Below are 13737 nucleotides of genomic sequence, written 5' to 3'. Positions count from 1 at the left end.
TACAGGTCCCCCTTCTTACAGTCCTGTGGCTGCAGCATAGGTTCTTTGCCTCTTGGGACTGTCCCTGTAGATGTGATCAGCTAGATCACAGAGGTTGCAGGTCATTTTCCTTGCATTCAGCAATTCTTGCAGGCTGAGATTTTGTTCCTCCACATGTGGTCTGACCCATCACAGTTCCTGCAGTTCCACGGCTGGTCAACATAGTGAATGATCACTGCAGATATGGCTAGGGAAAAACGTTGTGACAGGTTGGAGACTGTCTGTGTTCTTCATTCCCATCTGTGTTCTTCACTCTGACAATGGCAGCCCACTTGCCTGTCCAGAAGCCATTTCTATCCAGGATTTTGGAGTCTTTAATCATTATGCAGAAAGGACTCCGGAAGTTAGCAATGTCCTTACCAGGTGTGTACAGGTTCTTCATTGAAACGGTCACCTGCCTTTCCTACTTTTATAGGTGACAATTGCCAACAAAGTGAGAGCAAGAGGATTCAGGCCTTACAGCTTTCACTGCATCCCAGTACCTCTTGTAGATTGAAATAAAGGCAAATGTGACATAGAAGATCCCTTGAGGTAACTCTGAATGCTGAGGTTTTAAGCCTTGCAGAACCCCTGGTTGTGGATCATCTTCTTGTCAAAGGTCTCTGGCGTCATGTCTGGTGTCCTTCCATCCACTTACTTCAGCTTCGGGCCCTGCTCTGTCTCATCCAGAGATCCAGGGCTGGAACACTTTGGTAATGGTCCTGGCTGGGCTTCCCCTTCCCCACTCCCAGAAGGTCAGTAGAGGTTAAAGGGACTGAATCAGGCAGAGCTTCCCCTTGCTTTTTCTGTTACTTTTTTTCCTCCTCCTTCCTGGAAGTTTTGGCATGAGTTGCCATCCTCTCTGCTTTTTTACCCCAGGATCCCAAGCAGATCTCATTTGGTCTCTAATGGAGGTTACTTCTTCAAAGAGCAGACCAGAACAAGTCTAGCCTCCAGCAGTGCCTTGAAGAGCAAAGTTCGTCCTCCTTGTAGTCTCCTTGCTTTTCGGCAGATTGCAGGCCCAGATCACAATGTCTGCTCAAGACTCATTTGTGCAAGGCCACAGCCAGTATGCATCCACCAAGTGTTGGGGAATAGCAAGGAACTCTGGAGCCTGAACAGATACTACACTTGATCTTAGCCAAAAGGTAGAGACAGGCCCAAAGCTACTTGCTCAGCAAAGAGATGCAAAGCAGGAAGGCACCAGGCTGGAGAGGCACTCTGCCCGCTCTGCATCCCTGCTGAGGTCCCTTGCTGCTGCACTTGTCCCACTGTATGACAAGCAGTGGCCCTGGAAGCTTGAAGCCTGCCCCCCCTCCCCCCCCTCCCAGTGACAGTGGCAGTGTTTGGCCTGAAAAGGGAGCCGAGCGGGGCAGAACTACACAGGACCAGGCTGCTACAGAGGAGGATGAGCTGCTACAAATCCGGCCAACCAGACTGTTAGGTAAGTGGATGGAAAGAGAGTGAGTGAGAGAGAGAAAATGTGTGTCTGTGTATATGTTTATGTCTGTGTGTGGGCATAATGTGTATAAGCGGCACTACTACTGGGTGCATTATGTATAAGTGTCACTACTACTGGGGGCATTATGTGTATAAGCAGCGGCACTACTGGGGGCATTATGTGTATAAGCAGCATTACTACTGGGGGAATTATGTGTATAAGTGGTACTACTACTATGGGCATTATGTGTATAAGTGGCACTACTACTGGGGGCATTATGTGTATAAGTCGTGCTACTACTGGGGACATTATGTGTATAAGATGAACTACTACTATAGGCATTATGTTTAAGCGGCACCACTACTGGGAGCATTATGTATAAGCGGCTCTACTATTGGGGGCATTATGTGTATAAGTGTATAAGCAGCACTACTACTGTGGGCATTATGTATAAGCGGGACTACTACTGCGGGCATGATGTGTGTAATGGGCATTACTACTGTGGGCATTATGTGTGTAATGGGCACTACTACTGGGGGGCAATATGCGTATTAGCAGCACTACTACTGGGGGTGTTATGTGTATAAGCAGTACTATTACGTGCGGTGTAATTTGAATAAGATTGTGCTACTGTGTGACATAATTTGAAATGGGGGTACTATTGTGTGGCCACGCCCCTTCCTTGTGATACCACAACCCCTTTATCGGCGAGCGCCAGAGGTGTGCGCTGTCCCTTTGTAAAGTATGGGAGGGTGCAAATTTATAGTTTGCAGGGGGAGCGCCGAACACCATAGCACCGGCCCTGGGTAGAGATGCACACAACCTTCTTATTCTACCCAGTGTTATTTCCATGGTGGGTGGAGAGTGATGACATCATCGCTGTGTTGCACATGCCCAGCCCTGCCTCAGGGAGTCAGGGAGATCACCACTATTTCAGGAATTCTCTGTGACATTCAGAGAGAATGGTCAAGTATGGATTTTGATGAGCTCGGGAGTGTGTGACATCAACTTTAATGGAAGTGTATAATCTTTCATTTTGAAATATGTGACATCTTCTTAATGGATATCTTCACACATGCTATACTGGTAAGAAGGGATTAACTCTCTTCAGTAGGAATTGTGGCTCTGTACATGCAGCAACAGTAAGTCTGTAAATAGATTTGTAATTTTCTTATAATTAAATTTAACATGGACTAGGAGATACTACTACTAATGATAGTTGTTTAATATTGCATTATACGATGGCAGGGCCGTAACTAGGGAGGGCTAAGGGGGCATGCGCCCCGGGTTCAGGATTTGAGGGGGCGCCAAGGAGTTACAGAGGAACAGGCATTTTTTTTTTTTTTTTACCGGCAGTGAGGCAGCAGACAGCACCTTTGGCATTGTCTCTGACCCACCTGTCTGCCCACAGCTGGCTCCAACACTGTGCGGGTGAGCTCCAGTACCTGGGATCTCACCTATGCTGGCTACTGTCTTAAACTCTCTTCTTTGCCACGCAGTGCTGCGACTAGTGTGCAGTGCACTGTGCAAGCTATAGAAGCGCACTGTGCTCGCAGTTAGCAGTATCAAGCTCCGCTTTGCCTCCCAGATGGGGGGATTTGGTGTAGCTCATAGGGGGATGTAGTGTAGTGATGTAGTGTACCATATAGGGTATGTAGTGTAGTAATGCATTGCAGTATATAGGGGCATGTAGTGCACTGATCTGGTGAAGCTTATAAGGGGATGTAGTGTAGTGATGTAGTGTAGCATATAGGGTATGTAGTGCAGTGCATATGAGCATGTAGTGTAGTGATGTAGTGTACCTTATAGGGTATGTAGTGTAGTAATGCATTGCAGTATATAGGGGCATGTAGTGCACTGATGTGGTGAAGCATATAAGGGGATGTAGTGTACCATATAGGGTATGTAGTGTAGTAATGCATTGCAGTATATAGGGGCATGTAGTGCACTGATGTGGTGAAGCATATAAGGGGATGTAGTGTAGTGATGTAGTGTAGCATATAGGGTATGTAGTGCAGTGCATATGGGCATGTAGTGTGGTGATGTAGTTCAGCGTTTAGGGGATGTAGTATAGTGATGTAGTGCAGTGGATAGGGGAGTAGCGCAGTGATGAAGTGTTATGATATAGTGCAATGTATGGGGTCACACAGTGGATCATGTTGTTGAACACATTGGCAGGGCATGTGACGCATACTGTAGGGCATTTGAGGCACATAGGGGAATATTGTCCAATAGTATCCCCTTTTTTCAAATATCCTGGTAATCTGATATTTTAGTCTGACAGAGTTTGTTATACTCTTGTTTTTTGTTTTTGTTTTGTTTGTTTTTTTTTGTTTGTTTTTTTGGGGGGGGGGGCACAAACTTGCCCCGGGTGACGAAAATCCTAGTTTCGGCCCTGACGATGGTGCGTGCCATACTGTATCACCTGTTTACTTTTTATATCACATGAAATAAGTATGTAGATAAAAACAATGTTATTCTGGTCAGCCTAGCTCACTGCAGACTACTGAAACTGTTTTCTTTTTATTGTTTAAGCTTCAGCTGTGCAGATGCTCCAGAGCACGACGGACACATGTTTGGGTGATAAAATGACAGATCTGGCTTCATGCTCCCAGCCTTATTGCCAGGAAATTCTTACATCTTTAACATTGCTGCTGTCTGAAAATGAGAGTGATGTCAGTCAGGCGCTGTCCTTACTTTCCACTGCTGCTTCCAAATCACAGGAGTTCCGAGAAAAGGTGAGTAGTAATAGTACAGGAGAAAAACGCTCTGAAAGACGACTCTTCCATGGTCTGGAAATATGTTATAAAACATTCTCTTTTGCAACGCAGCAATCTACCCTAGGGCTAGGCAGCTCTAAATCACCTGGGGTTGCTGTTATGTGATTATTACATATTCATTTTATTTATTTATGCCCATACTGTCATCCCAACTGTTCTAGTCAATTGTTAAAGTCAAGATTCATCTATGGTTTGCACTGTGATACTGTTACTTGTCCTAAATATGGATTTTTCTTTTACCCTACATAGCTACAGTGTGATTAATTCCTGCCTAAATCAACCAAATTGGGCTTGCTTTTCAAGAAAATTCCCACTTTAAATTTAGAGTCACATGCAAAGTGTTCACTGCAGTGTCTATTGGCGGTCACCCATCTTATGCAAATTATTATTATTACCAGTTATTTATATAGCGCACACATATTCCACAGCGCTTTACAGAGAATATTTGCCCATTCACTTCAGTCCCTGTCCCAGCGGAGCTTACGATCTATATTCCCTATCACATGTACAGACACATTACACACTAGAGTTAATTTTTGTTGGGAGCCAATTAACATACCAGTATATTTTTGGATTGTGGGAGGAAACCGGAGAACACGGAGGAAACCCACGCAAGTAAATGCCACTTCAAACTCCTTCCCTTTCCTCAGTGCAGCTGAATATGCAAGCATCTTGTAGCATCTGTGCATGCTGTAACACCAATTACATGCTTCACCATCGGTCATACCATCGAAACTTGCATCTCCATATGACCGGCAGCTATGAGTCTGTAAACAGAGCTGCGTTTGCTGACGCACACCATTTGCGTTAATTTCTAGCCACCTCTCATCAATTCTCCACAACATTTCTGAGACACTCTGTGCCAATCGCAACAGCCCCTTTGTGCGTACGCCCTGTGTAACACATGGGCTGTTGGACTTATTAGAAATATTTGTGCATGCAGAGTGCATACAGCTCTGAATGAGGCCCTATATCGACATCTTACATAAAAACCTGTGCAACAGAATGGTTATAAATATAAACTAATGGGGAATGGTAGTGTTTTGTGCACTGGGGTGGAACGGTTATGTAAAAATGTGCTGTTTTATTATATATTCAGTTCCACAAAGTAATCATTAAAACATCATTCAAAAGAAAATAATAAAAAGAAAACCGTGATTACGGTATAAATAACAACTACTAAAAGGTGTCAATAGTTTTATAAGGTTTATTTCAGACACTCCCTTCAGGCATTATCAACTTCGGTCCTCAACGTACACTAACAGTCCAGGTTTTACTGATACCTGTGCACAGGTGACTTAATTAGTACCTCAGTTACTTTGATGTAACCACCTGTGCTGAAGCCTGGGTATTACTAAAACCTGGGCTGTTAGGGTGCCGAGGATGGGAATGCCTGCTCTATGATACCCCTTTCACACCGCACAAATGACCTGGTTTCGACCCGGTATATTGCCAGGTCAACACAGGTCGCTGTGCGGTGTGAAAGGGGCCATGGACGAATTCCCAGGTCGCCTGACCCAGTAATTCATCCCGGGTTATAAGAAGGGTTATTCCCGGGTAATTACCGGGTCAGACGCAGTGTGAACGGATTACCCGGGTCGATGAGATCCAGTAGCCGTTCACTGCATAGGGAAAGGCGGCACGGAGATGATATCTCGCAGCGCTGCCCCCTATGCCAGCTCCGTACCCACCCCCGGATGGCAACCGTACCCGGCATATTGGCGGATCGAGATTGCGGTGTGTAGGGTCCAATGCCAGGTCCCACCAGGAAATGACCCGTTTCCAGTTCCCGAGAGGGACTCGGCATTGCGATCTGAAAGCGGTATAAGAAAGCTTGCGCTGCAATCGAGCATGATAAAAGTGGATCAAGAGTGTACATGAATTTTATTGTTTAATAGGATTAAAACAATTAAAGTTGTCAGTGATTAAATTTTCAGCTGCAATTAATCAATATGTTTTTCAGGCTCTGTTATACTATAGCAAGGCATTGATTCAGCCTAAAGTTCACCTGCAGAAGGCTGCCTGCCTGGCTGTCAGATGCCTTCAGGTGAGTGTCCTTAATGGTGACAGGTCCTTATAACAAGTCATGCAAAGTGTTTTACTTTACCCTCAGAACAAGACAGACAGACCGGTTTTACGTACAGTTTTGTTTCTTGGCAGAGCTTTCCAGTATTAGAACCATAAATACAGAGGTGTTTGCAGAACCACACAATGACCCTGAGGGAAAGAATAAATTGTGATGACAAGAAGGGGTTATCGGCAGTCTGTTTACGTATAAATATTTAGTCAAATATTTTGGCAACAGTTGGGGACGCAATTTTAGTATGTTTACGTATAAGATAGAACATAAATCTTTTTAGTATTGTTGCTTTTAAAAGTAGTTGTGATCATGAGGATAGGTTTCCACTAACTTGGAAATGTACTGGTTTATTTGTAACCTGTGTTGAAAAGGGAATCCGGTCTCTATGTCGATAGTAACTAGGGGAACGGGGTCTCTAGGTCGACAGGTCAAAAGGTTGACATGAGTTTTTCACAATTTTTTTCTTTTTTGGAATTTTTCCATATTTAATGATCCACGCGGGCAGCCACAGTTAATTAAAAATCCAAGGCAGATTCCCTCACCAAACGCAGTGTGAAATAAAGCAGAAGGATTTTTCTCAACCAGCTCATATAGTTCTCCGTTCTCATGTAGGGGAACGGGTCCAATAATTTGTTATGATCTCTTCTTCGCTCAAAATTCCACACAGTGGTGTATGTCTATAAATGTCAGGTCAGATAACAAATGCCGGCTATCAGTATAGAACTGTCATCCGGCAGTCCTAACGCATTCAGGGGCTAATTCAGACCTGATCGTAGCTGCAAATTTGTTAGCAGTTGGGCAAAACCATGGCCCTCATTCTGAGTTGTTCGCTCGCTAGCTGCTTTTAGCAGCATTGCACACGCTAAGCCGCCGCCTACTGGGAGTGAATCTTAGCTTTGCAGAATTGCGAACGAAAGATTCGCAGAATTGCGAAAATAAATTTCTTTGCAGTTTCTGAGTAGCTCGAGACTTACTCTGCCACTGCGATCAGTTCAGTCAGTTTCGTTCCTGGTTTGACGTCACAAACACACCCAGCGTTCGCCCAGACACTCCCCCGTTTCTTCAGACACTCCCCCGTTTCTTCAGACACTCCCCCGTTTCTTCAGACACTCCCCCGTTTCTTCAGACACTCCCCCGTTTCTTCAGACACTCCCCCGTTTCTTCAGACACTCCCCCGTTTTTCCCAGAAACGCCAGCGTTTTTTCGCACACGCCCATAAAACGGCCAGTTTCCGCCCAGAAACACCCACTTCCTGTCAATCACACTCCGATCACCAGAACGAAGAAATTTCTTCGTTAAGCCGTGAGTAAAATACCAAACTTTTTAGCAAATTTACTTGGCGCAGACGCACTGCGAACATTGCGCATGTGCAGTTTGCGACAAATCGCTCCGTTGTGAAAAAAACTAACGAGCGAACAACTCGGAATGAGGGCCCATGTGCTCTTGCAGGGGGGACAGATATGTGCAGAGAGAGTTAGATTTGGGTCTGCTAACGGCAATATTTGGTTCTAGAGTATTAGCATTAGGTCTAATCCCTAATTAGGTTATATTGTGCCTCCCATACTGTGTACCAAAGCTCTGTGGCCCTGATCTCTGTATGTTTAACTGTTAATGAATTAGTATCTGCCTCTGTCCTCTGCCTTTTATCCTTTTGCGATACCTTGACCCAGACCTTTGGTTTGCTTGACTACAAACTTGCCTGATGAGTTGGTGCTTCATCTCAATTTTCCTTGTGCAGATCTGAGAATAGAAGAAAAGATAGATATACACACTCCAGCGCTAAGGAGAGTACCACATTCACAATTTATACTCAGAAAACTCCATGCAAAAACACTTATCACCAGTGTGGATAATAAGTTAATTAATAATAACGTTAGGGAAGTAATCAACAAAAGAGTAGATTATTCTTAATCCGTAGATTTCCACAGTTTACCATGTAAAAAGACAAAAAATGTATAATAGTGCAGATCATTCAAAACAAGATTCAGATTTTATTCAAGAGATCCACTTACAAACACAAAGTTTGGATTGAGCCTGATATTATTCCCGTAATGGCAAATGCAGCATCTAGCGTGTGCATCAATTCCAGGTGTGCAATAGATCTTTCATGTAGACTCCATGGTGAGGCAAATGACACCATAAAAAAGAAATATAGATAGTGCAAGTATGTAAAAACAACCAAAGTTTTAATACAAATATCCACTTACAAACACTTGACAAAACACAGCATGATGGGTTCCCCACTGGCAAAAGCAGCATAGGTAAGTTCTTGATGTACGAGGAATTTCCAACACTCACTTCCGGAATGTGAGTGCTGTAACACGCTTAGCGTGGCTTCAGGAGGGACACCCTGCGTGGCTGGAGATCGTGGGTTTGTTACAGCGTGATCTGTTCAGAAGGAGCCTGTGCTCTATTGGTTAGAGTGCAATAATTCAACACACACTACTGCCACCACCCATCATAACATTAAAAAAGGGGTCACGGGTCTCCAAACACCATTATATAACAATTGCACAGGTACGACAACCCCAACATCCATGCAGTATGTGGTTTGCCACCTGCTTCAGCAATTAAGAACAGTCTATAGCTTAGCCTAGCAGTCTACAATCTCTTCAAAGGATTGAGTTTTGAGAGCATATATGCATTAACTAACAAAGACAAAATTGTATTTATAAAAAGGGTACAATGATTATTTGGAAAAGAATGTTGACAGGAAATGGTTGAAGAGTATATACAGTTCAAGCAAGCAATTAAAATAAAAATGACAAACCTGCAGAGTTGACACACCGTTAATCTTCTCCAGGAGAAATAGAATGAAATTGCAGAGACTGCATGTTGCAAATATCCACCAAGCATAGATTATCCAAACTCTGAACCCAGAAGAATAGGTGCTCAGCCCTTTTATCCGAGCATCACACCTTGGAGGAGGTTACCCAGTACCTGCTGATTGGCTGGGTACTTAATTAAAGCTGGGATCCTCCCTGACTTGCTCCTATAACTTATAACTCATTTGCAAAATTGGGCATAATTTCCCCTGCAAAATGATGATCTAGAATATTGAGTGCCCATTTTACTCTCTGCATTTTTAGCTACAAAATGACACTAAATATGATACATTGTGAGGTGGGATTGACATAGATACTTCATATCTTCTTAGAGATTTGCAACTCGCACCGCACGTGCTAACAGTGTCTTTATGGAAAATGTAACATTCTTCAGGATTTTGGAAATATACATTTTACTTCGTAAACCTTACCAAATACGATGTGCCGTTATTCTAGTGTAGTTTCCTTGTATGGGCGTCTCAATATTCATGTGGCCTAATGTCACCCCGCTGGGCTTTCCTGTAGATGGAAACAAAGACAAAAAAACAGTCCTGTCAGGAAACTGGCCTCTTCCTCTGTATTCAGTTACCTTTGATGTAAACACCTGACAACCAGAGGCCTTCCTAGGCCTGAATTAGCATTGATAGCCTAATAGCCATCTCCTAGATGCTAACAAAAGGTTTCCTGCGGTGAGGTGAGGCAGAGCCTTTCCTGTCATACTTACGTTTAAACCAGAGTTTTCACTGAATAAAATATATGAAAAATACTGATAATTTGTTTGAAATATCTTCTTTGCATTATTCTAATAATTTTTATAGCCCAAACTCTGGAGTAAAAAGTCTATGGCAGGTGAGGCAGTGCCTCACCTGCTTATCTTTTCCGCACATCAATGATCAAAACCCACCAAATTTCAAAGAGTTTATACTGCTGCACCTGTGTATAATGCCCAGATGTACGCTTTGGCTCATATATTGCTGGCTCTGGGGTTAGCCAGTGCCTCCTGAGCCATTTAGCTCACCGCACGTCCCTGGTTTCCTGTATCTGCTTACTTTGACTGTTAATTGACAAGAGCCAGCATCTTCACACAGGACTTATCCCTTTTTGACCAGTGTACGACAGATTCATAACTCAGTTTTAAAAGAAGCACACAGTAACTAACAACACCCAAATATTTATATTATCTCCATAATATCTGATTCTTCACACCTTACAGTAAAAAGTTTCACATAAATACATATATCATATATGCATTTACCGCTGTATATCGTATATATGTATCTACATATGTACAGTATGTATGCGTGTGTGTGTGTGTGTGTGTGTGTGTGTGTGGGTATGTGTGTATATATATATATATATATATATATATATATATATATATATATATATATATATATATGCTATGTTTTATATATATATATATATATATATATATAAAATATATATATATAATAGCGGAAGGACGACTTTTATGAGTGACATATTTCTATGATGCCGATGTCTGAGAAGGGCACAATATATACCGTATTAAAGGTCTTGGTCAATAGATTTGCAGAAAAGTGTTTTAACTGTTTGCTTAGTTTCGGAGTTATGTGGCAAAACATCTGCCTGCCATTTACAATGCATCACAGTTGTGCTATGGAAAATGTTACAGTTTGTGAACTCTCCCTGTGCACCTGCTGGGTAACCTGGAACTTGCTGGGTGGTCTGGAAACGGTGATAGTTATTTGCAGCCACCCCCTAAGCAGTGATTTTTCAAAATTCTACTCCTAAGGAGGTGAAAAGGGGTAAAATGTTCCGCCCAGTAAACCTTTGCCCAGTTTAAACCGGGCACATCAGCTAGTATATATTATACATTGTAGCAAACATAGTAGTAATTGAATGTCCAGTTTTCTCCGAAGATTTCAGACAGACACTGCCAGTGATCACAAGGGGTAGCTGAACAGATGAGGTGATTCCATGTGTGAAGCACTCAAGTATGTGCCATAACATAAAAATATTGTTGCTAACTACTAATATGTGTGTCAGACTGGGTGGTGATGCAAGTTACCGTGAATTTTCTGAAATTCTGCTGAACCTTGTTGAGGGGAAAATATCTGAAGTAAAATGCAAACTTTGCCTTTCAACGTTGCACTGTAGTAGTCCCTAAAAAAAAAAGGTTTATGGACATGTCGAGACAATTGGCTCTCAAGATGACTCATGGTTATGTGAACATGTGATCCTTGCACCCATGAACAAACAAGTTCACTCTATTTATTATATTGGAGAGGTTTCCAGGGGAGATGAGCGTTTACAATTCTATAAATACTGTCACGAATGTAGAAGATGCAGCGCACTATCCTCCTGAATTCCTTAATATATCTCAGCATCAGGATTACCTGCACACCTTAGAACCCTGAAAGTTGGTGTACCAATAATGCTGATGAGAAACTTAAATCTGTCTAATACCTTATACCAAAGGAGGCGGGTCACTCCCGGGAGCCTGACACGGGTGCTTCCTAGGCGCGACCCGCTTCAGGCTTCTTTCCCACCGCTGATTCCAACCTGGCATATTGCTGGGTTGGTGACGTCAGCGGTGAAGCAGCGGGGGTGGCGCATGGAGATCACATGATCTCCAAGCGCCGCTTGTCCATACACTGTGAATGGGAGCCGGGTCGATGCGACCCACTTCCCGTTTACACAGCACAGCTTGCCGGGATGAACCCATGTTCAACCCTGCAAACTACCTGAGTTGGAATACCAGGTCACTCGACCCACATTATTCCAACTGGGCCCATTTACACCGTGCAGCAACATGGGTTATGCACGCTCATGTGCAATAACCTGTGTTACTAGCTGGCGGTGTAAAAGTGGTATAAATTGTGTAATGGAACACCCACTCTCCTGTCTTCTGATTACTTCCCCCAACTCCTTTCTCCAAGATTTTTCACGTGCTGCTCCCTTACTCTGGAATTCTCTACCTTTCTTCCTCAGACTCTCTCCACCTCTCTACAGAGCTTCAAATGGGCTCTTAAGACCCACTTCTATACCAAACCCAGCCAAATCTCATCCTAACCCTCTGTCCCACGCTCGGTCTACCCCATCTGTGTCACCCCTGTCTGTCTGCCCCTCCCCTTTAGACTGTAAGCCCTCACGAGTAGGGCCCTGTTCCCTCATGAGCTTATCCTTTTCTTACTTTAATAATCCTCTACTGCCCAAATCCTGCAGTTTTTGTCTACCTTACTTACTTATCTCAGTGTCGTCTACTGGTGTAGTTATGCTTAGTTACCCTGTACTTGTCCTATATTGTCTTCAACTGTAAGTCACTGTTTTCCTATTTTGATTATGTGCATATGTACTCTGTAATTGGACGCTGCGGAACCCTTGTGGCGCCATATAAATATAGGATAATAACAATAATAATAATTAATGACTGAAAGTTAAATCTCTTAAAAGAAGCGTTATAGAGGCCACTATATACATGATGCAGTAAAGGTGAAAATATATTTATTCCTATAATTCCTCGAATTCTCAATAACTTTTCCTTCTGGTTTAAGACACTTCAATTCCAAGTAAACGTCTGCTTTGCCATGACAAGTAACAAGTCACAAGATCAGACTTTATGTAACGTATGGGTGGACCTGAGAACTGGATGCTTTTTGTGCGGTCAGCTTTATGAAGCCCGCTTCCGAGTCCGTAAAGCAGAGATCTTTACATTCGCACAAAGCAATGCAGCAAATATTGTATACAGGGAGGCTCTATGGTAAATTTGTGAACTGCATCAAATATGAAATACACATGGGTGAAGTGAAGCTGCGGGTAGAAGCTATATATATATATATATATATATATATATATATGTGTGTGTGTGTTTATTTAGATTTTTTTTTAAATCGTCTGACATCCCAAAAAAAAAGTAATGGCCACCATGGCTGGAAGTAAAACAATTTGCGATTGCAATGGCAAATGGAAAAAAAAAATCACCAGTAAACTAATTAGAATTAGGGATCAATTATAAATAATAATCTGTTAACACTGTTTATAAAGTGATACAGCGTGTTATGTAAATTTATGTATGAGCGTGTTTCTGAACCCTTGCTATATCTGTCCGTGTTATTATTCTTTTGTATGAATGTGGTTGTGTTGCTTTTGTCATATTTTTGGACAGAGCTCAGGTAATTTGTTTTACTTCAGGCGGTTCCCATGTAAAATAAGATACAGATAAGAAAAAAAAAACCTGGCTTGCTGGTAATGCCGCCACTGAACTCATTTTGTACAGAATGGTGGATTAATGGTCTGGGAAAGAAACATCTTACAGCCTCTGGACTGTCTGCAGGAGTTGGATGTGAATTCTTCACATAACCAAGTCATTACACATCTTGTCACATTTCTGGTTGCATAGAAACTGTTCACATTCGTGCAAAAGAAATAGTGAAATTAATTTGTAGAATAATACAAATACTCTCGCACATCTCAATGAACATCACAGCCAGTCTGTATACACAATTAAGCTCCTTGAATTGAGCTGGCATCTTCTCCACAATATCGTCTCAGGCAGCAATATCTCTAGAAAGTTAAAAAAAAACAAGGGATTGCTCATATGGGATCAGTATG

The 13737-nt window shown here is 42.6% G+C and overlaps 1 protein-coding gene across 2 annotated transcripts in view; it reads left to right on the top strand.

Annotated features, from left to right (window-relative positions):
• RIPOR2 (RHO family interacting cell polarization regulator 2) overlaps positions 1–13737 on the top strand; it is a 265938-nt gene that overhangs the window by 218004 nt on the left and 34197 nt on the right. Inside the window, exons 19-21 of one of the 2 annotated variants that reach the window (XM_063923278.1) lie at positions 3995–4197; positions 6203–6286; positions 6400–6438. In XM_063923278.1, coding sequence (XP_063779348.1) covers positions 3995–4197; positions 6203–6286; positions 6400–6423 — 311 coding nt within the window. In that variant the 3' untranslated portion in view covers positions 6424–6438. Of the gene's footprint in view, positions 1–3994; positions 4198–6202; positions 6287–6399; positions 6439–13737 lie in introns of those variants that run through there. The other variant, XM_063923277.1, reaches the window with a different exon arrangement.

Source organism: Pseudophryne corroboree, chromosome 5, assembly GCF_028390025.1.
Source record: "Pseudophryne corroboree isolate aPseCor3 chromosome 5, aPseCor3.hap2, whole genome shotgun sequence".
NCBI lineage: Eukaryota > Metazoa > Chordata > Amphibia > Anura > Myobatrachidae > Pseudophryne > Pseudophryne corroboree.
Note: the sequence above shows the minus strand (reverse complement) of the source record. Positions and strands in the feature narration are given on the sequence as shown.